Genomic DNA, 21,415 nt, shown 5'->3' on the forward strand with positions numbered 1-21,415 from the left:
ACTAGCGCGCGGGGAAGAGTGAAGCGGGAAGAGCTCTCTCGCGCATGTCTGGAACGGGGGAGCAGGGGGAGAGGGATGGGTTTTGCGACAAGGGGCCCACCCCACAGTACAAGTTTTCTGAAACGTGTGAGTCTTTCAAGTCCAGCTAAAGTCGAGGTGGGGCATTTCCGAAGACGCATGCGTTCTAGACAAGACCAGCAATACAGTGGCGTGGTCTTTTCAACGCCTGGCGTACAGACGACGTCTGAGGTGGAAGGGGCGTTCAGCATTCCCAACACGCATGCGCCTTGAGGCCGAGGCGTTTCCTTCAGAGGGTGTGGAGTGTAGGACTCTTTATCGCGCAGGCGCAAGGATTGTCCGGTAGGGCTGGTGGTCTAACACGGGGAGGGCAGAGGAGGTTGAAGGGATTAAAAAACCGGATGCGCCTGCGCGTTGCCTACTGGTGGGACGAACTTAGGCTTTGTGAGGGGCGGGTTCACGTATGCGCGTCACTGGATGGGTAGGTGGGAGGGAGGGTGGAGAGCAGGGAGTATCTGTGCGCTTGCGCAGTGCGGGGGTGGAGGGCGGAGGGGATAGATAGCACGCTTGCGCGGCTGTCACAGGGCTGCTTGGTTGGTCAGTGGGGAGTCGGCGCCTGCGTACTAAGACCCGTGTGCAGCAGCGGCGGCGGCGGTAGAGGCGGCGGCGGCGGCGGCGGCGGCGGTAGAGGCGGCGGCAGTGGGCTCGGAGGCAGCGGTTGGGCTCGCGGCGAGCGGACGGGGTCGAGTCAGTGCGTTCGCGCGAGGTGAGAGCGGGCAGGGCGCGCGTGCGCGAAACCTTGACTTGGGCCTGGGAGTGGAGATGGAACTGCGCGAGGGTCGGGGAGGGGGCAGAGGGGAGCTGCGGCTCCGCCGCACGGGGTTCTGTCTGCGAGCCGCGCGAGGTGCGGAGAGACATGGGCGCGCGACCCGGTTGGCGCGCGAGGTGACGGTTGGGGCTGGCCGGGTGACGTTGGAGCGACGCAGGGCGGGGGACGGCGAGCCGCGAGGCCGCCACGCGGGAGAGGCCGCCGGGCGGCCACGCCAGGGCGAGAGCTGGGGGCAAGATCGGCCCGCCGGGGCAAGGGTACCTGCGCCGTTGTGAACCGGGAGCCGCGAGGCCACGTGAGGTGGGGGAGGGGGCTGTTCGGTGAGAGGGCATGGGGGGTGGTGGCGGCTGGCGGGGGGAGGGGAGGCGGCGTGGCTCCGGCCTGGCGAGGCCTTTGAGGAGGGGGCAGGCTGCAGTACCGGAAGTGGCCCCCACGGGAGGCTGCCCTCGGGGTCGGAGACCGCATGGCCGAACGTGGACGGGGGCCGCATGGCAGCGCGGGGACCCCTCCCCCCAGGTCCCGGCCACCGGAAGCCCCGGGCGGCCACATGGTGGGCGGGAGCCGGCAACCCCCAGCGCGGAGAGAGCTGGTCTTCGCGGGCGCCTAAGGGAGCTTGGAATTTTGAGGAGTGGGAGAGCCCGGAGCCCCGGATCCGGATCACCTCGGAGAGCCCGCTGTGGGCATATGTTACGGCTCCCCCCACCTCATGGATCTTTGGAGCTTTCCCCCTAGCCCTCCTGTGAAGTGAGGCGGCCAGCCAGGTGTAAGTGGCGCTCGTCCGTGCTGGGAGGCCAGAGAAATGGGGAAACCGAGGGCGATTGGACAGGAGCCCAACTCTTCTCGGAGGTTGCCGACGGCGCCTTAAAGTCCCGGGCAGATGAGTTACCCGCTGTGATAGGTGCTCTTCACCTTGTCACTGTCTTTGTCGTGGTGTCGGACCTGAGAGTGCCTGGTTTTAGGGTCCTTAACTCTGCTAGCCTAGTATAATTTATACTACTCACTACTACCAGCCTTTTGCTTTCATTTTATTGTCAACCACTCCCCACTCCCCCACTTTCTACTGACTGTACAGGCCGGGCCTGAAAAGCCGACAGGACTGATGCATCCTGGGAAAAGTGGGAGGGCCCTTGAGGAGAGGCTGGGTTCCTGGGTTCCCTTCGGGAAACCAGAGGTGTTTGGCAGGGAGATCAGTTAGGAAACAACTTTGCTTTCTCCCTCTCTGCTGCATCTGCAAATGCATGTTGGAGAGGCGGGAATCCCCCAAAGCGGCCTTGTGGTTTCCTGTACCAATGACGGGCTCTCGTGTGGATAGAGTGGGGGGGGTGTAACAGAGACGGGTGGGGCTCCCAGTCCTCCGGTCTCCACCCCCTCCCCCCCACATTAGCCCCGCCTTTTTGCTGGCTCATAGCTGCTCACCTAATTATAGCCTTGGTTATGTGTGGGGAACAGGGGTGGTTGGTTTCAGTGGCAAGTAACACCTGAGTCCTCCCTCGACCAAGAATTAGGCCTTTGCCCATATCAGAGATTTGGGATCCTAAATTCCTGGAGCTTTTGATATTTCAAGCCACCCTTTTAGCTTTCATTTGGGGTGGGGATCCAGCTTATCTCCACTGCCACACACACCAGTTCTTCGGTATTTTTGATCTAATCAGCATTTAGTCTAGAAGCTATTTTACGTGGGTAAAGGGATAAAGTGCTAGGGGAAAAAATGAAGCAACGTTTCTAGAGTGGAGTGGGATGGATTGGAGACCCTGTTAATTCTTTCCTCACTGACCCTAGCTCTCTTTTTGACTCTAGTTGGAATCGTAGCCTCTTAAAATGGCAGATGATTTGGACTTCGAGACAGGAGATGCAGGGGCCTCAGCCACCTTCCCGATGCAGTGCTCAGCATTACGTAAGAATGGCTTCGTGGTGCTCAAAGGCCGGCCATGTAAGATTGTGGAGATGTCAACTTCTAAGACTGGCAAGCATGGCCATGCCAAGGTTAGAATTTCATTTCTGTACCTTGCCTTCCCCACCTGCTGTCGTCAGTGCTAGCTCTCTGTCTTAGCTCTTGTATTACTTATTACCATTTGGCTCCTGGTGGTCAGTACTCAGCCCTGGACACCTTTTTCAATTATTGCACCAGCCTTCCGCTTCCTCCTCAGTTACCCTCCTGTGCCCCAGCATCCTTGGAGCCCCTTCCTTTTTCCATTTTTGTGTGTCTCCAATTTTTCTTCATGGTCCTCTATGCTCTGGCTGTTCAGTTGCTCTGTTCTTTTTCCTGGCCTTTGTTTTTTGTATTTGTTTCTCTGTTTGAGTCTTTGTAGGTGCTCTTTGTTCCCATGACTTTGCCCATGTTTTCTTCAATCCTAACATAAAATGCACCCCTCCCCTGGCAGGGCACCAGTGCACATCTCTGCACCTCTGTACATCATTGCTCCACTCTCCAGTTCCAGCTTTCCCATCACATCTCTGATGCAAGGTCAGAGTGCCTCTACCTGCCCCCTCTTCTTGGAGCCTGCTTGCTTACTTGGTCAACATTTTCCTTACAGCTTTCCTTGTAACTTCAGACTCCCCACCTCCCCCCCACCCAAAACTTCAACCTGATTCATCTTTGAATTTCCTCTGCTTTTGTTCCTCACTTTTTCTGTCTTCTATTGACTTGGCATTCATCATGGGTTATCCCCAAATGTCTAGATCATTCTCTGTTCTTTCCAGTTTCCTTAATTCCTATATGTGTAGTTCTGCTCCCTCTCAACTCCTTTTTATTTTCAGTTCTTATTCTTGTTTTCTGAATTCTTTTCTACCTTCCAAGTTCTCGGCCTTTTATGCTCATGTCAATAAAAGTTCTTGTAAACTTTTACCTAGGTTCCTCCTACTCCCGTAGAATCTTGGTCTCTTGTTAATGTTTTGATAGCTTGAGGTAACTGACTGCTCCAAGGCTGCCCTACAACCTTACCTGTGTGGTCAGCTACGATTTCAGTGGTGGTCTTTTGGCCTCAGGCTCTTTTTAGAGCCCTTCAGTGAGCCTTTTAGTGTTTTCCTTTTTGAGTTGATTGGTTCAATTCCAACTCTTCTTTGTCCTGACAACCTAGTGGGACTTCCCCCCACGAGCCAGGGATCTCCTCCATCCTAGAGCATACTTGGATTTCTTTGATGTGATGTAGGTCCATCTGGTTGGTATTGACATCTTCACTGGGAAGAAATACGAAGATATCTGCCCGTCAACTCATAATATGGATGTCCCCAACATCAAAAGGAACGATTTTCAGGTATGTAGGTGGGTTAGTAGTAATAGTCTGGGGGGGTGGGCAGTAGAAGTTGAGACTGACCAAAGACCTTGTGCTGAGAGAAGGGAGATGGGCAAGAGAGGGTATTTGGTGTTAGCTGTTTGCCGCCCTAGTTTGCCCATCACTCCCTTCATTCTCAGGCTACTTGTGCCCATCTTCAGCTTTCTTCTCTATCTGCCCCTAGCTGATTGGCATCCAGGATGGGTACCTATCACTGCTCCAAGACAGCGGGGAGGTGCGAGAGGACCTCCGTCTGCCTGAGGGAGACCTTGGCAAGGAGATTGAGCAGAAATACGACTGTGGAGAAGAGATCCTGGTATGGTGCTCCTAACTTTGTACCCAGCTTTGTTCTTTGTGCTTCTTCCCCTGCTTTGCACTCAACACATGACTCCCCTTCCCTGTGCTCTCCCAGATCACGGTGCTGTCCGCCATGACAGAGGAGGCGGCTGTTGCAATCAAGGCCATGGCAAAATAACTGGCTCCCAGGTGAGTGTGACTCCCCCCTTTCACACACTTTATTTCCATCAAAGAGCTAGATTAGTCTTAATGGCTTACTTTCTGCCCCCTAGCATGGTCCTGCCCCCTCACCCTTTTTCCCTGTGAAGGTTTACCCTGTCTTACCTGGTTTCTCTCTCCTACCCAGGGTGGCTGTGATGGCAGCAGTGATCCTCCAGCCTGCAGAGGCCCCCTCCCCCAGCCTGGCCCAGCTCTGGCCTGGCCCTTGGCTGGACTCCTCCTACACGATTTATTTGACGTTTTATTTTGGTTTCCCCTACCCCTTCAATCTGTCGGGGAGCCCCTGCCCTTCACCCTGCTCCCTTGGCCAGGAGTGAGTGCACCATGGCCTTGGTGAAGCTGCCCTCCTCTTCTCCCCTCGCACTACAACCCTGGTGGGGGAGACGGGGTGGGTGCTGCTTGTGGTTTAGTTTGTTTTTTTTTTTTAAATTCAATTCAATCTGGAATCAGAAAGCTGTGGATTCTGGCAAATGGTCCTTGTGCCCTTCCCCAACTCTTACTTAATCTGACCCCTTATTTCCTCCATAGCCCTCTATCCCAAGCACCACCCCCACAGACTGGGGACCAGCCCCCTCCCCTGCCTATGTCTCTCCCCATCTAAAAATGGGGAGGGAAGAGGAGGAGAGGGGAGGGGACATGCCCCCTCCTCAGGCATCTGGGAGGGCCCTGCTCCCATGGGCTTCATCCTTTCCTGCGGGCTCTCTCCCCGACACATTTGTTAAAATCAAACCTGAATAAAACTACAAGTTTAATATGAAGTCCCCAACTCAGCTGCTTTTTCGAATTAAATGGGTATTTATTTGGAAATCTGAAGAGTACAGGTTGAATGAACTCTGCTGCTGAGTTCATTACAACCAACCCTGCTGTCACCCTGTGATTCCTGCCAGCCACTGCCCACCCTCTTAAACAGTCCAGTGGGAGGCAACACAGACAGCAGCCAGGGGCAGTGGCAGGTAGATTTTATTGGCCTGGTACTGGGGCAGGGGTTGGGGTCAAGGCTGAAGATAAATCTGATGGTCACTTGTGGTAGAATCGTGGATTCTGGCTGTGCTGGATGAAGGGGAGCCGAGGGCCAGGCTGGCTGGTGGTTGCAAAGCCCGACTGGCAGTGGTGATGAAAGGAGGGCCTTGTCAGTGTGCACACCCTCCTGTCTACTCCACACCAGAGAGCCACCCCAGGGAGGGGAAGGGAAAACGGTGCAATGCAGGGATTCTGAGGGACCCGATCACCACCCTTACCTTTCCTGCTGGTTGCATCTGCACAGGGAGCTGGGGTGAAGCCAGGAGTCCAGGGGCAGGATGCAGAGCTTGGGGATGCATGGGACGCAGGGAGGACTGCAGAGAACAGTGTCAGCAACTGAGGCAGCCTGAGGTTCCCCTTAGCATAGGCAGCCCTTGACTTTGCAAGGTTCTACTCACTGATTCAGAGAAGCCAGTCTGCTGGTTAGCGTGTTCCATCTGCTTTTGTAAGGACAGGGCACCACCAGGCTGGAGAAACCCTAGGCAGGGAAGGAAGAGTGTGAAGTGAATAGAGAAGGGGGAAAGGAGGAAGATAGGACGCATGGAACTGGGCCCCAGCGTGGGGTGTTCCCATCACCTGTCTGAGTGGGCTGAAAGTGGCTGTGCACGGCATAGGGCTGTGGCTGTGGCTGAGACAAGTACTGCACTGCAGGAAACGCGGAAGGTGCTGAGGAAGGCAGGAGACCATTAGAACTTCCTTGTAGCCTGTTCAACACTCCTCCCTTTGGGTCTTGAGGAAAACTCCTCTTCCCACCTCACCTCTGAGCTGCTGACTAGGACTGTAGGCAGGCTGCGTGGGTCCATAGTGAGGTGGGGGTTGAGCAGCTCCATAGGCGCCACCCGGACTACCTTGGAATTGCCCATGCTCCGGGGTCCCTGCGAAAGCAGCTGCTGAGCCCACGTAGTGCCGGGTCTAAGAAGGAAGGATGAGAACTCACTGCCTGTAAACTCCATGAAGCAGAAATTCAAGTGACAGCACCCCCATTCCCCCTATTCAGATGTAGACACACTCAAGACTTGAGTGCTGGCTGGTGAAGATGCTAGGGTCTGGGTGGAAGTAGGAAAAAAAAATTCAGCCTAGACACCCAATTTTCCTGCTCTTACCGTAAGTACTTGGGGTCCAAACATCTGTTTGGCTCTGTCAGCTGCCATGAGGGTGCCTGGGCGATTGTGTCCTCCAGGGCTCCCTAGAGAGGGAGAGGGGTGCTTCATGATGTTGCAACTCCCAGGAGGGCCCATTCTGACCAGTAGTTTCTTAATCCTCACCCTGCATGCTGAGGAGGTGAGTTCCAGTGTGAACGGTCAGGCCTTGCTGGTATGCTGCTGATGTCAGAGTGGTCAGGTCACTGGAGTGAAAGGAAAGCGGGTCAAAGACAAGTCTGTCGTGTCTCCACCCCCACACACTTCCCTTCCCATTTGCCATTAAACACTGATCTTTTGTTACCTGATCCCTGTTACACTTTGGCCTCGATTTTATTTTTAGTTCTTTAATCTCACCTCTGCTCTTTTCGCCTCCGTTTTTCTTCCTCATGTAAAACTTTCTTGAGCTGCAGGAAAAGCTGATGCTTCTCTTCCTGTAGAGCTAAAAGCTTCTCCTGCAACTTCAGGATCTGGGGAGGGGAGAGAAGATGAAAGCAGGAGAGCCAAGAGAAGAAAGAAGTGGGAGATGGAGGGACTGCTTACTTGTTCCTTGGTCTCCTCTAGTGACATTCTCTCTTCCATCTCCTTTTTCTTCCTTCTCTCCTGCTCTTCCTTCATCTTCTGTTCCATCATCTTGTCCACTTCTTCCTCCTCTGGAATAAGAGGCAGAATGGGCAAGCGGCAGGGTGTTAAAATATTAGAACATTAAGAACTGAAGAACAGCAAAAACTGGTTATCCCAGTGCTCTGGAATAGGCTTCATCACTGTGAGGGGGCTGGAACGGGGTTTATTAGGTGCTCTCCAAGGTCCTTCCCAGCTCCGGGCGTGGCCTTTTTTAACTCCCACCACCATCACCACGGGGCTAGCTGTCCCTCTGGCTTCGGCCGTCGTGCACTGGTCTGCCCGTGGGTGGGGGTCACCGTGGACCGCGGAGCGCCCGAACCGTGCGTCCTCCCGCTTTGAGCCCGGCTCACCCTGCCGCTTGCGCTCCCGCTCCATCATGATGTGTCGGTGCAACGCCCTGGCCATGGCGTTGGACAGCTTCGGACGCTCCAGAAGCGCAGGCATGGTGCTGCTGGGGACGCTCGGGCAGTGAGCGCCCGGCTCTGTCGCTGGCTGCCAGACCTCTGGCCGGGCCTGAGGGGAGGCGGCAGCTCAGTGGGAGCGCGCCGCGTCCAGGCGGAAGCCGCCGCCCGCCGCCCCGGTCACGTGCCCGCCGCCCGGCCGGGCCCACAGCGCGGCTCTTCCGCGTGCGCGGGCCTGGGTCTCGGTCTCCGTGCTCCCGCCCCTCCCCGCCACCCGGGCGCCCGCCCCACCCTACTCGCCTTCTCGTCGCTTTCTCTGTGGCCTCCCGAACTGCAGAGCCGCGGCGTCACATCCGGCCGCTGGGCCGAATCCTTCCGGAGTCGGGCCTCCGCGGGCTCACTGGTTGGGCGGAGCGGCGCAGACGGAAGTGCCGGCGACGGGTGCCCGTGGCGTCCAAACCCCCGCTATGTGCCCCACGAGACTCCCCGACCCGGCCTGCCCAGCGGGCGGAGCCCCCGAAGTTGGCGGGGCCGGGGCTCCTCCCGCGGGCGAGAGGCACGCGAAACAGGGGCCGAGGCGGCTGCTCTTAGACTGCGTTTATTGGCTCCTTATAAATCAGAGTCAGTAACAACTGTACAGAGGACCGAGCCCCGGCCCCCGCCTTCCCCACTCCCGCCCGGGCCGGAACAGCAGCTTCGTTGGGGCACGAGGAGACGCCTCTGGGATTCACAGTAACCAGGGAACAGAAACGGAAATAAATTAAGTGTATGGGGGAGGAGTCGTGGGGAGTCATGCTCCCCAGATCAGTGCATGGAGAGGGTTTCCCGGGGTCTGCGGCCGGGCTCCCCACTGCGCCCTCACCTCGGAGGGAGGGACGTCCCCTTCCGGCCGGGGCACGGAGCCAAGCTCCGCTTCCCAGCTAGTCTAGGAGCCTGCCCACACGCTCCTGTGCATCTGCCAGGCTGAGCACCATGCATGTCGCGGAGCGCTGGAATGACCTGGAGGCAGTCATCATTCCGAGTCCACGGGCTGAGGCCCAACTGTGCTTGTAGTGGTGCGGCCTCGCCCCTCACTCCACCCGTACCAGCAGGGCATAGAGGAGCGTGGCCCCTTTCTCCTTGGTCACCCACTCAAGTTCAGCTGGGCTGAAGTGAGGATCGGGAGGCTCTCTGAGGGCCACAGAAGGGGGTCCCGGGGTGTAGGAGCCAGGGCGCACACACACCTGGAACGCCACCTGGGCCTGGTGCGTCCGCTGGGATTTGGGGTCCCGGAATCTGTCAGGTAACAAGCAGAAATAGGGCAGTGAGGCCTCTGGCCCCAGTACCTCTGCCCCTTGGCACCTTGCAACCACCTCAATTAGCAACAGGCCCTGCTGTTCCTAGTAGTCACTCCTTCCTTACAGGGGCTTGGCTGTAGCCTCATCTCTACCTGAAATGGTCTTCCTCCCAATGCCTGCTCTACTGACTGTCCTGCCCAAGTCTTTGCTCAGATTCACCTTAGTGATATCTACCTGGTCTACCCTATCTTGTGTGCTCCAACCACACTCCTGATCCACTTCACTCTGCTCTACTTTCTGCTTCCATAGTACTTACTTGTTACCTTCAAAAATACTAAATAACTATGGATAAACATTCTACAGCAAGAGAGGACATAACTTCCACGTGACCAGGGTTCCCTTCTTTGTTCTTTGTGATAGAACAAAATAAATGGAACTTGTACAAAGACTGTGAATGAAGAACTGGCTGGAGACTGAGGAACCAGGGAGACAAGGTGGACAGGAGGGAATCATGGAGATCCATGTGGCCCTGAGCCCCCTCCCGTGTACTCACTGCACTTTGGATGCCAGGGTCTCAGCCCCAGCATATTGGAGGGAGGGGGAAAGCAGCACTGGAGGGGGCTGCTCCTCCCGGGGAGGTGCACAGTTCTCTCCAGGCTCCTCGAACCCTGTCCCAGGCTCTCCCTTCAAGGGCCGGCAGCTCAGGATGGAAGCAGTGCCTGCGAGGGAGGAGAGCTGGGTCAAAGGGGGCCTCCTGCCAACCACAGGCCCATCTGCCCTGCTTCCGCTGGCGCTACATACCTGCCCCCAGCTCCCCTCGGTCCAGCACCCTCCGGACAGCCGCCACATTGCTCCCATGGTAGGCCATATGCCACTTCTTGGTAAGCGTCCCAGCCTCCAGGCGGGGGTTCACCCTAGCAGGTGGACAGACAGGACAAAGGTCATTGGCTCCCGAAGGTCATTCCCCAGACAGGAAGTTTTGTCTTCTACACACCCTCTCAGGACCTTTTCTCAAGGCGGGTAAAGGATAGTGCGGGAAGCGCACAATCCTTCCCTCTATGTACCTGAGGTTGAACCTGCACCAGCCAAAAGGCAGAGCGTATTCACGGGGGGGCTCCCCTCGGCGCCTGTGGGCCTCATCCCCTCGAAGTTTTCGGCAAGACTCACAGTAGCACAGGCTACGCTTCGGCGGAGGCATGAAATAGTCCTCTGTGGAGAGTGAGCAGCACACTTTGCGGCATGACCCCCACCCTGGGGCTCAGCCTCGGCCCGGGGCTGGGCCGGGAATAAGGTGGGTTCTGGGGGCCTGGGGACTCACCAGGAAGCAACAGCAGTTCCTGGAAACGGGAGCAAAGGGCATGGTACTCGCAGCTTTTGAGGGGGCTAGTGGTGGGTGGCGGGCCCCAGCACACACTCTCCTTGATACCTGAGGGAGCAGAGTGGGCCCATGTCACAGGGGCTGGAGAAGTACAAAGAAGTACAAAGTACAGAAGTACAAAGTTGGGGTGAGGTGGGCCCTGGCCCCTTGGGCGGGCTCACCATCCACCATGTCAGCTTTCTCCATGTCCCCTTGGGTTCCAGCACTTTTCCCACTGGCAGCCCCTGGTTCAGGGCTCACAATTGTCACCTACAGAGAGGGGTGATCAGTCAGGGTGTGACCAGTCCCCAGGGGCTGCTGATCCCTTCCATGAACTACCAGCTTCCCCTTTCCTGGGACCACCCAGCCTCCCAGGTGCCACTCTTCCCATGGCCACTCACCTGCTCACACTGCCCATAAAGGTCCACGAGCGCGTGGCAGGGCTGGGGGACATCTGGCACAGCCACCCCCTGGTCCATTCCGTTGATATGGAGGTGCAGCCCCCCAGAGCTGTCCAGCCGCAGTCCCAGGATGGTGCCTTCTGGACACGTGTCCAGATTCGGCCCAAATTTCTCACAGATCTAGAAGGAAAGATCTATTCTCTTCAGGGAGATCAGACTCCCCACTGGCAGCAGCCACCGCCGCCCTTCACTAAGCTTTGCCAGTCCCTGGGTTTTGCCTCTACCCTTGCCCACTGCTTCAGTTACCTAAAGTCCACCTTCCCCTTCCCTCCTTGCAACATTCTCAATGGCAGGGATGTCGGAGTAGGCAGTGAGCCTGAGGCTGTCCAGGTAATGGCACTCATACCTCTGCCCACCTGCTACAGGGCCGCTATACACCTGTGCTCCTATCTCCAGGGCTCGGGGCCCCACTTCTCCCTCGGCCAGCCACTCACTCTCAGAGATAGGGCCCTCTCCCTGCTCCCCACCCACCTTGAGGCCGTTGTGGAAGACCCCTCGGCCCCGCAGCAGCCAAGCTGCCCGTTTGAGGGCACAGGCGGAAGCAGGAAAGTTGAGCCTCTCCGGTGGGCAGGTGATGACTCCCAGAACAAGGGAAGATGTCCACTGCCGGTTCAGGAAGTCTATCCGCACCTGGGGAGAAGGCAACTGCTCCACAATCATAGCCTCCTGCGAAGAGGTCTCCCATCCAGCAGGACCGGGCTCCTCACCCCCGCCAGGGAGAGAAGACGGCACCCCAGAGTGCAGCCTGGGATGCAGCCTGTTCTGATACCTGGAGGGACCCGAAATGGCCAATTTGTTTGCGTCCTTCCCTCTTTCAGCCTTGGTCTTGATATGCCTTTAAAAGGATTCTTGTCCCTGGGGGTTTCCTTCACCTGCCTAACTGACATCTTCGCAGCATAATGCCCCCTCCCCTGGAAAGCATGCCCCGTTCCCACATACAGGATCAGGAGCCTGCCTGGCCTCCCCAATCCCCTCCACACTGCTTCCCTCATCACAGCCCTCAGGTGGGTACTTCCTGGAAACTGATCTACAACTCCCACCACAGGATATGAACAAACACCCAGAAAGCTAAGGGGCATGCACGGCTTCCACTTCATCCTTCACTTGGGAAAAAAAAAGCCTTTCTACAGGAGAATTGGCCCTGGGTCACCTGGAGCAAGAGGAGCTGGGGATAAGGAGGTGTGGCTCACCTGGACCAGCAGCTGGGGCACCAGGGGCTGGTTGATGACAACGATGCCCTGGTTGTAGCTGGCCACTCGTGTGGCTGTACGGTTCCCATTGGACAAGAGAATATTCTTCCCATGGTTCTCCAGGAACTCAAGGGCTGTGGGCATAATGGCCACTTGGTTCTGGCTCTGGTAAGGAGGAGAGACTGAGCTGCTGGGGGGTGCTGACTCAAAACCAAAGCCACCCCACTAGGATGGACATAGAGCCTGCCAATAAGCCTCTGGCCATCCAGGACTAGATCAGGGAATCCGAAAATGACCTGGTGGCTGATGGCCCACCAACAGTCCATCCCTGAGCCCAGTGGTTCCTGCTGCCACCTCTTACTTCCGGGACATGCTCCTCGCCTTCATCATCCTCCTCGCCCTCACTGCCGGTGTCCGAGCTGGGGGAAGGAGGCTGAGTGCCTTCTGGCTCATCCAGATGGGTGGAGCTGACAATAGAGACACTCCGCACTGGCCCATATAGATCCAACACAGCCCACACACTCTGTGGGCACACAGACCGGAAGTTAGGAATTAGCAGAGGACCTCGATCCTCCTCCAGCCCCATGGAAGGTCTGGGGTCTACCTTGGCGATGCCGGTGGCTGCAGGACCCATATCCTCTCCGTCTACCAGGATGTGCATTGTGTCGTCTGCCCCTCGGCGAATGCCCACACGGCTTCCCACCTAGGGCCAAGGTATGGCAAGGACAAGGGCTCAGTCCACCTCTCCCCACCGCCCCCACTCCCAGGCCCACCCCCAGCCCTGGGGTCGGCTGCCTCACCCCCAGCCTCTCCAGGTTCCGGCCATAGTTCATCCTCTGGAGTTGCCCGTCACGCCTCACTTCACAGCTGGACACCATCCAAGTGGTCTTTGTCCGGAGCTCTGGCAGGGAGGGAGGCAGTCCCGGGCCCCCACCTGCACCAGGCCCCATGTCCCCAGGTGCTAGTGTGGTCAGCCCTAGACGGAGGGAGCCGGCCCACTTCTCATCCAGCTCCTCCACCTTTACCTGGGAGACAGAAGAACCCTCAGAGCAATGCAGGAGGATGGGAGGCAGGCTGGCCCTTCATGGAGGTTTGGTGGCCCCCGGGTCACATCGCCACAGCCCACCTCGAAGATTTCCTCAGTCTTGAGCTCCTTGGTGCTGAAGACGAGGCCATGGGCGTAGCCGGCTGCTCGCACTGCCCTCGTGCCGTCTTCCTCCAGAGCGATGTTCTTGCCGCAGGTGCTGTGGAATCGGTGGGCCACGCCAGCCACTGTGGGAAGACAGCACCAGAGGAGGGGTAGGATTGGGGCAGCAAGCTTCACAAAGGACAGGGCGAGGCTTTCAGATGCAGCAGGAGTCGACATGACAGTCCCACCTCCAGTCTTTCCTCAAGAACTGTGACACCTCTTTCACCACAGCAGGACTCAGTCCCAAACCTGCCGTGCCCAGTGATGGTGTCCCAGCCCTTTGGTGGCAGGGAAGCATCCAGGCCCTGCATCCAGGTGGAACTTCCTCCCCTCTTCTTGGCTGCTCCCCACCAGGGGCTGAGCCCTCCTCCTTCCCCTTGGTCTACCGCTGCTGCAGCCAGCCTGTCTTAAACAGCTTGCCTGACCTGGAAGCTGCACCCCTCAGGCCCACCACAGGCAGACAGCCCTTCCCCACTCCCTCCCTGCCACCCTCTCCCTGCTGGCTAAACCTGGGGAGTGCAGGGGGAACGACTTCTCAGTGGCAGTGTTGCTGGTCGCCAGGCTGTTGTCCATGGGGCCAGTGGCATTGGTGATGGACACTTGGACGCACTGGCCGTACAGATCCACTACCGCATACACTTCTGCGTAAGAACGGAAGGTGTCAACAGCCCAATAGCCTGGGGTGGGCTGGGCCGAAGGTGGCAGGTCGAAAGCCACAGAATAGTCACCTTTACCGGGAGGCAAGCCTGAGCACGCAGCGCCTTGGTCCTGGCCGTTGATGAAGTAGTGCAGGTCGCCCTTGGCCGTGCGCATCATACCGATGCGGGCGCCAGTGCCCAGTGCATCAAGATCACACCCGTAGTTGTTGCGCATGGTGTTCCCATCTTGCATGATGGCTGTGCCACTGCAGGGATAACAGAACGGGTAGATCGGCCTCCCAGCTTCCTCCCCACACAGGCCTCTGCCCCATCTCTGCTTGTCGGAACCGTCCAGGGCCTTGGACTGGGATATTAACCTGGGGTGTGAGATGCAATCTTGTCGCCTGCACCCTGGAAACCCCCTGGCAAAAGTAGAAGCTACCCTAAGGTCTAGGGGGAGGGAACAGCCAGACCACCTAGGTCTGTCATGGTCTACAGCTACCATAGGCTCCAAACCCTGCTTCCCTCATCCCGGCCAGCTCCACCAAGCTGGCTGCCAAAGCAGACAGCCCAACCTCAGCATCCATGTGTCATAGTCAATGTCTGTCATAGTGTTGGGGAATTCAAGGTCCTCCGGCCGAATAGCGGTCACTCCTAGAAGGAGGCAGGGGTGGGTCAGAGCCGAGTCTCCAGCCTCTGGCAGAAAGCACCTCCCCAGCACATGTATATGTACACACACACACACACACATGCCCCTCACCAGCCTCAATGGAGCCTGACCAGCGGTCCACCATCTTCTGAATGACGATTTCAAACAGCTCGCCATCTCTCAGGGCTCTGCCAGGAGAATGGCCGTCAGACAGGCCCCACTTGGGTGGCTGATACTGAGCAGTAGGGAAGTGAAGTGCGGACATAAAAGTCCAGACACTGACCGGTTGGAGATGACAATGGCGTCGTTGAACTCGCTGCGGCAATTGTGGCGGAGTGCAGTACGGCCCCCGTTGGTGATGACCGCATTGCTGCCGTGCAGCTGGTGGAAGCGGAGGTCTGAGCCCCCAGCCCCAGATGATGGGGAGCTTGGAGACACCTGGTTGTTCCCCTCAGGGAGTGGTTCAGGGACTGGAGGCACCTCTGCAAGTGGACACCACCCTTTAGGCCTACAGTCATCTCTGAGGCCTCCCAAGGCCACCCCAGCCCCTGCCCAGCCCGGCCCTCACCCACGTCGTCCACAATGGTGGCCTGGGCCGCCTGGCCATAGAGATCCACGACAGCATAGACGCCTGGGGGCACATTCCAGGCAGCAGGACCCTGAGTCATGCCGTTGACAAAGAAGTGGAGAGTCCCGTCCTCCCGCCGCACCACGCCCACCGTGTCCCCTGCCTTGGAAGAAGCGGGGCTGGAGTGAGGAGTCAGGCCGAGTTCCTGCCTGGGCTCCTCCTCCAGCAGCCCCACCTGGCCTGCCTCCCCGCTACCGACAGGTGGTGGTTCCCCCACTCTCCCACCTTGAGTCGGTCCAGGTTGTGCCCGTATTCATCCAAGATGGTCGTCCCATTGTGCATCACCCCATTCCCTGTCATCATCCAGGTCCCTAGTGGACAACGAGTGGCAAAAGCCATGAAGAGGAAGCCAAGGCTTCTTTCCTTTACACAGCAGTCCCCCAGTTACTTCCGGAAGCTACCAGTCCAGCCTGCCTTTTCTTCTCAGGGCAGAGCAAGAAAATTCTGCGGTTCTCATGCCAACCACAGGCCCTATCCACATGGCACACTTTAGGCACTGAATGTGTCATCACAAACCTGACGAGTCAAAGGTCTGGAAAACAGGGACGGCATCCCCTCTAGCATCTTATCCTGGCCCTGCCCTTCCTGGGAGCTCACCAGAGCGCAAGTTGGTCATGGTGGAGGGCAACTGGAGGTAGGCAGGGTTGTGGGTGGTGACGCCAATCTCAATGGAGCCAGCCCACTTGTCCACCATCTTGTCGATGCGCACCTGGAACACCTCTCCGTCCCGCAGGGCTCTGCTGCTCAGCACCACGCCATGATTGAAGTCGTCAGTGGCACTGAGGGCATGGCAAGTGGGGACTCAGATCCCCCCCCAACACACTGCTCCAAAGCTCACCACTGCAACACCCAGCCGACACCCACTGCCCAAGTCAAGCACCCACGGTCCGCATTCCAGGAGGCCCCCCAACCAGACTCCCACTGCCTCCCACTTGCCCACCCCTCCCCCAATCCCCTCATAGCCCCTCCGCAGGCTTCTCCCCACCCCATGGGCCATACTGGGGCCTCAGGGCAGTGCGTCCCTCGTGGGTGATGGCTGCCTTCTGCCCACAGTTGGGGTGGAAGAGCAGGCGCTCAGGTTCTGCCTGGGTTGTAGGAGCAGCCCGGCGGAGAGCACCCTCAGGGGACAGAGCCCGCAGGATGGCATTGTTCCGGCGAAGGCGGTCACTGTGGTTGTTATTGTGGACAATGGTCACCTTCACGGCCATTCCATACAAGTCCACCACACCGTACACCACTGGGGGCGTCAAGGGGGTCGCCACACCTGCAGGAGTGGAAGGCACAGGGAATGGAGGAATGACGGCCTCATTGTGTATGGGATGAGGGGAGAAGAATCAATAAAGGGAGAATGACACAGACCCCCCCTCAGTGAAAGCCCTGGCCCAGCCACCCTCTCTGAGCTTCTCCTTACCCTGATCAATGCCATTAATGAAGAAGTGTAGGGCAGAGTTGGACTTCCTCGTGAGACCAATGTGGTCACCCTCCTATTCAAAGCAGGAAAATAAAAACCTGGAATCTTTCAACAGCTGGGGTCCAGACTTGTCCTGGACACTGAGAATAGAGTAGTCCTCCAGCCTTCCCATCAACCGATGCGACAGGGGAACAACTGGTTCCCATGCATCCCAGACCACTCTGAATGTTCAAGGCAAGTCAGGCACTATGTTAAACTATCTTATCAACACCAACTCAACCTTCACGGCACTCTATTAAATAGTACTAATAGGCTCATTTTCAGACATTAAGGAAAAAAAAACTACCCAAAAAGATGAGCTTCTGGCCACAGGTCACCACCACCAAAGGCCAAATTGAAAGAAGAATGCAACCCATCTGACTGCAAAATCTGAGTGCTTAACAGTTGGGCAACCCTGCCTTCTCAGAAGGAAAAGTGAAAGTCAATCATTTGTGTCCAACTCTTTGTGACCCCACGGACTGTAGCCTGCCAGGCTCCTCTGTCCATAGAATTCTCCAGGCCAGAATACTGGAGCAGGTATCCGTTCCCATCTCCAGGGGATCTTCCCAAACCAGGGATCAAACCCAGGTCTCCTGCTTTGCAGGCAGACTATCATCTGAGCCACCAGGGAAGCCCTTCTCAGAAGGACCCTTCAGACAAAAAATAAAGGGCTTTGCTCCAGATCAGAGAGTATGGGGCCCGGGCAGGACTGCTCGGTATATACAGGGGTGCCCCTGGAGAGAGGCCAGCACTGTGTCCACCCTCACCTGCAGCTCATCCAGGCTGAATTCACAGTACTCCCGGCGGGTGCCCTTGCCATTGGTCAGGATCCCACAGCCACTCATCATGATGGTGCCTGGGAAAGCAGACACCTTGGTTAGGGTATGGGCTCCCTGCACCTCGGTGACCACAGGCCACGCCCCCACCATGCCAGGGGCTGGTACCTGACTGCAGGTTGGTCATGGTGGCTGGGTACTCCAGATTGTTGGGGTTGTGGGTGGTGACACCAATCTCAATGGAGCCTGACCACTTATCTACGAGCTTATCGATGCGGATCTTGGGTGGAATGACAGTGGAAGGGAGAGGGGAAATGTAAACTCCGAGAAAAAAATCTCTCCGCCCTTTGAGTTTCCCTAGGCCACCTCCACCCTCTGCTAGCATTGGGGATTGAGCCCCATCTCTAGTTCCCAGAGGGTGAGATGCTGGCCAGGCCCCAACACCTTGCACACCTCAAACATCTCATTGTCCCGGAGTGGGCGGTTGGTCATGACAACCCCGTTGTTGAATTCATCCAGGGGCCGGCGGCGCTCAGCAGTCTTATTGTTGTTGCTGAGCTTGATGAGGGTTCCACACTTCTCATGGAAAAGGAGAGCATCGTTGGAGGTGACAATGGGCGAGGTGGCAGCACCGCTAGGCCCTGGTGCTTCCTCTGCTGGCGGGGAGCTCAGGTTCACATTCAGGAGCCCCCCATTGTACGCAGACAGGATGGCATTGCTCACCACCTCAGAGAGCTCCATGCTGGCAAAGTCTGCAACAGCAGGACACAGGAAGGGAGCAGAAATGAGTATTCTCAGTCTCAGGCTCACCAAGCTCTCCCTACCCCTCTCCTGAGGTCCCCCCCTGTCCACCTCATGTCCCGCTCCCCTTCCCAGGCCTCCCAGGAACCCTCACCATTATGCGACTCAAGGCTGTTAGGAAACGTCTCCGGTCGGGCCTGCGCTGGGGATACCATGAAGGCTGGGGACCAGGTGGGATGGGAGGGGAATAAGGGTTCAGCCCCTGCTGCAGGGACCACAGCCAGGAGACCCCTCCACTGGCCCCTGTTCTCCCAGCCCACACCCAGCCTCACTTGTCATTGCCTTGCCCCACCCCCGTTCCTTCAGCCATTCTGTCTGCCCTGTCCCCCCACCACTGCCCTAACTGCATTCTCACCTTCATCCCCAGAGGTCCCTTGTTCAGCCAAGGCAGAATCTTCAGGGGGGGCGGAGGGATCAAGGGGAGGTGTGGGGCTGGGAGTAGGGGGGCTGAAGCCCGGCTCAGGGGGGAGCACAGTGATCTGGGTGCACTTGCCATAAAGGTCCACGACGGCCCAGACACGAGCCGGAAGGCCCGTGGCAGCCACGCCGCAATCCCGCCCGTTCACCCAGAGCCGCAGCTCCCCAGCAGCCGTGCGCTCCACACCCACACGGTCCCCTTCGCCAAGCTGGTCGAGGTCCTGCCCATACTCCTCCAGCACAGACCGTCCATCCCTCAGCACCGAGCAGCCCGACACTACCCACGAGCCTCCCTTCAGCCCTGTGGCGCTGCTTGGGAAGTCCAGCACATTGGGGTCCAGTGCCGTCACCCCAATCTCAATGGAGCCACTCCAGGAGTTGACCTGTGATGGGGCAGTGGACAGTGGCTCAGGGTGGGCTACGAATAGGTCTCCCACACTTCATAGGCCACTGTGTCCCCCTCTTCCCACCTCTTAGCTAACTGGGCTTTACTCTCTTGAGATACAAGACATCCCCAATCCAGAGATCCAGTCCCACAAAGTATTATCTGGACTCTGGTCTCAGGGAATGATTAGACTTGCTCTCCTTTAGCAACTCTCTTCTGTACTCTGGGTGCACTCTGTCTATGATCCCATGCTCTTCCCACACTGGCTCACCAAGCTGGTTAAATTCCCTGGCTCCAGGCTCCTGCCATCTCTAATTGCTCTGGTCTCTGTGGCTCCTCAACCAGTCAAATTCACAGCTCTCCATACTCGCTGGTATATTGCTCGCTCTTTCTCTCTGGGCCTCTCTCCTAGGCTCTGGCTGCACTCAAACTCACTCTCTTCCCAAATTCTACCTCTGTGCACCTGGCATTTCCGCCGCATCACCGCACAGGCACACACATCTCTTGCTTTGAGTATCTCTCCTCACCCATCTTTCTGTCCCCATCGGTGTGCTTTTGTCCTTCAGTGGTTGTTCCTTTCTTGGTTATCTCTCTTCTCCTTCCATCACATATCTGACATCTCTCCATCCTCCATCTCCCAGAAATTATCCCAGGAGGATTGTTCTTTAATCATTATAGTGGGTGGGGCCCCGTGTCCCTTCCCTGCTCCTGAGTCTTGACAAAAATCAAGCTCTCCTTGCCTCCTATTTTTGTGACTTAATGTTTCCGCTTCATGCTCCCTTCCTGCTCATCACCTGGTGTTCTGGCTAGCGGTTCGCTCTCGGTATCCGGTAATGTGGGCTACCCTAGCTGTCCTCCCTCATCGCCTTCTGGTCCCCTCCCACCACCCTCCACATCTCGCTTCCGCGGCCCCAGCTCCGCACCTTGCGGTCGATGCGGACGGTGAAGACGCGTCCATCGCGCAAGGGTTCCCGACTCAACACCAGCCCGTGGTTAAACTCCTGGCCTGGCTGCTGCCGCCGCGCTGTACGCCCACAGGCCGACAAGCTCACCAAGCGCCCGGTGCGCGGGTGCAGCTCCCCGCCGCTGCCCAGACCCCCGCCGGACCCCGGCCCTGGGCCGCTCCCGCCGGGGCCACCACCCCCACCCCCACCCGGCCCCGGCCCGGGGCCTCCCCCAGAGCCCCCATTCCCACCCGACCCCGCCGCCATCGCCGCTGACACCGGGGCCGCGCGACAGCCGCGCTTGGCGGCACCGTGGCAACCGCGGTGCACAGACGCCCTGGGGGAATAGGACTCGGGGGCTGGGGCCAGATATGCTTTACGGCAGTGCCGGGCAATAAAGCATCCCTGAGTAGGGAACTAAGGACTACTACGGTGGGAAGAGAAAGGACGACAGAGTCGGGCAGGTTTGCTTTACGGCACGGGCGAGGTGACGGAGTGGCTCCAGAGGGGCGAAGACGGGCCGGGAGCTTTTGCGACAGTGGAAGAAACGACTGCCGCAGGCACTTTTACGACTTAGGGGTAGTGCCCAAACACTTTCAGCTTTGCGACACCGACGACCCTGCCTTCGTCGAGGACAGGCAACACTTTGAAGTATTCGCTTTACGGCAAGAGGAGGCGGGGGGGCTTTCCTTCGCTCCAAGCGCCCCGAAGCGGTGTGAGCGGGCCCTGAGCACATAGAGGTAGCTTTGTAAATAAAGAGGGTCACACTCCGTACCACTTGAGACCGGATACGTCTTTCGACAGTGTCGCAATCCCTCCACTTCTCCGCAGAAACAGAGCGGGCTGGATTTTGGGGCGAAAAGAGTTCGCGATGTTTCTAGACAAGCCCATCTTGAACTCTAGTTCAACCAAACTTAGGTTTTAAAGCCACTAATAAAGAGTCCAAAGGAACCCTGGCAGGTAGTTTCAGGCAACGACGCTGACAGCCTTCAAAGACAGCCACCCCCAGAGCTATCAACAACCCCCCAGCAAGACTCCCCAGATGCTCACGCTTCAGTTGGACTGTGTGTGACGTCACAATTAGGTTTCTAGCACGGCATCCAGGACCATGACTATGATTGGATAATTCGGATAAGGGTGATGGGGGAGAAGGGCGGGAACAAATCCCAAAGACAAAGAAAGGTTTTAGGGTGGGACAGAAAGGGAGGGGCAACCTGAGAGGCTTCCAGTCGGAGGTCCCTAAACAGTTTTGATTCCGCCCCCCACGGCTCCAGGGAGCGGTGGGGGAGGGGACCCAGGCCTCGCCCAAGCGTCCCTCTCCAGCCGCGGTGGGGGCGGGGCCTGGGGCGGGGCTATGTGCAGCAGGGAGGCGGGGCGAGGTAGCTGAGAGTGGCCCCCTAGTGGGGCCATGGAGAAGCAGGAAAGTGTGGGGGC

At 57.7% G+C, this 21,415-nt stretch overlaps 3 protein-coding genes across 6 annotated transcripts; 1 reads left to right on the plus strand and 2 right to left on the minus strand.

Moving 5' to 3' along the window:
• Nucleotides 1-646: 646 nt before the first annotated feature.
• Nucleotides 647-5,378, plus strand: EIF5A (eukaryotic translation initiation factor 5A). 3 transcript variants are annotated; one of them, XM_068978782.1, is made up of 6 exons: nucleotides 647-784; nucleotides 2,645-2,830; nucleotides 3,997-4,101; nucleotides 4,304-4,435; nucleotides 4,532-4,605; nucleotides 4,763-5,377. In XM_068978782.1, exons 2-5 carry the CDS (start codon nucleotides 2,666-2,668, stop codon nucleotides 4,592-4,594), a joined length of 465 nt encoding a protein of 154 aa, XP_068834883.1. In that variant the 5' UTR covers nucleotides 647-784; nucleotides 2,645-2,665; the 3' UTR covers nucleotides 4,595-4,605; nucleotides 4,763-5,377. The 3 variants fall into 3 exon arrangements, with proteins under 3 accessions (XP_068834883.1, XP_068834884.1, XP_068834885.1); XM_068978783.1 differs by lacking the exon at nucleotides 647-784 and adding an exon at nucleotides 1,035-1,147; XM_068978784.1 differs by lacking the exon at nucleotides 647-784 and having other exon boundaries at nucleotides 2,646-2,830; nucleotides 4,763-5,378.
• Nucleotides 5,379-5,508: 130 nt separating this feature from the next.
• Nucleotides 5,509-8,151, minus strand: GPS2 (G protein pathway suppressor 2). The gene is made up of 11 exons (XM_068978781.1): nucleotides 8,120-8,151; nucleotides 7,769-7,931; nucleotides 7,338-7,447; nucleotides 7,152-7,264; nucleotides 6,921-7,000; nucleotides 6,759-6,841; nucleotides 6,414-6,567; nucleotides 6,232-6,321; nucleotides 6,054-6,133; nucleotides 5,874-5,969; nucleotides 5,509-5,736 (listed from the first exon to the last, which is right to left on the minus strand). Exons 2-11 carry the CDS (start codon nucleotides 7,860-7,862, stop codon nucleotides 5,653-5,655), a joined length of 984 nt encoding a protein of 327 aa, XP_068834882.1. The 5' UTR covers nucleotides 7,863-7,931; nucleotides 8,120-8,151; the 3' UTR covers nucleotides 5,509-5,652.
• A 516-nt stretch (nucleotides 8,152-8,667) lies between these two features.
• Nucleotides 8,668-20,248, minus strand: NEURL4 (neuralized E3 ubiquitin protein ligase 4). 2 transcript variants are annotated; one of them, XM_068976298.1, is made up of 29 exons: nucleotides 19,961-20,248; nucleotides 18,591-19,035; nucleotides 18,330-18,395; nucleotides 17,888-18,186; nucleotides 17,603-17,714; nucleotides 17,426-17,514; nucleotides 16,620-16,692; nucleotides 16,208-16,472; nucleotides 15,806-15,987; nucleotides 15,434-15,519; nucleotides 15,149-15,311; nucleotides 14,864-15,062; nucleotides 14,692-14,768; nucleotides 14,507-14,585; nucleotides 14,028-14,197; nucleotides 13,803-13,934; nucleotides 13,231-13,376; nucleotides 12,905-13,129; nucleotides 12,709-12,807; nucleotides 12,466-12,627; nucleotides 12,105-12,269; nucleotides 11,386-11,544; nucleotides 10,855-11,034; nucleotides 10,636-10,723; nucleotides 10,415-10,522; nucleotides 10,161-10,305; nucleotides 9,898-10,010; nucleotides 9,650-9,815; nucleotides 8,668-9,094 (listed from the first exon to the last, which is right to left on the minus strand). In XM_068976298.1, the coding sequence occupies exons 1-29, from the start codon at nucleotides 20,246-20,248 to the stop codon at nucleotides 8,890-8,892; spliced, it is 4,686 nt and encodes a 1,561-aa protein (XP_068832399.1). In that variant the 3' UTR covers nucleotides 8,668-8,889. The 2 variants fall into 2 exon arrangements, with proteins under 2 accessions (XP_068832399.1, XP_068832398.1); XM_068976297.1 differs by having other exon boundaries at nucleotides 14,022-14,197.
• Nucleotides 20,249-21,415: the final 1,167 nt, after the last annotated feature.

This window comes from Capricornis sumatraensis, chromosome 8 (assembly GCF_032405125.1).
Source record: "Capricornis sumatraensis isolate serow.1 chromosome 8, serow.2, whole genome shotgun sequence".
NCBI classification, from domain to species: domain Eukaryota; kingdom Metazoa; phylum Chordata; class Mammalia; order Artiodactyla; family Bovidae; genus Capricornis; species Capricornis sumatraensis.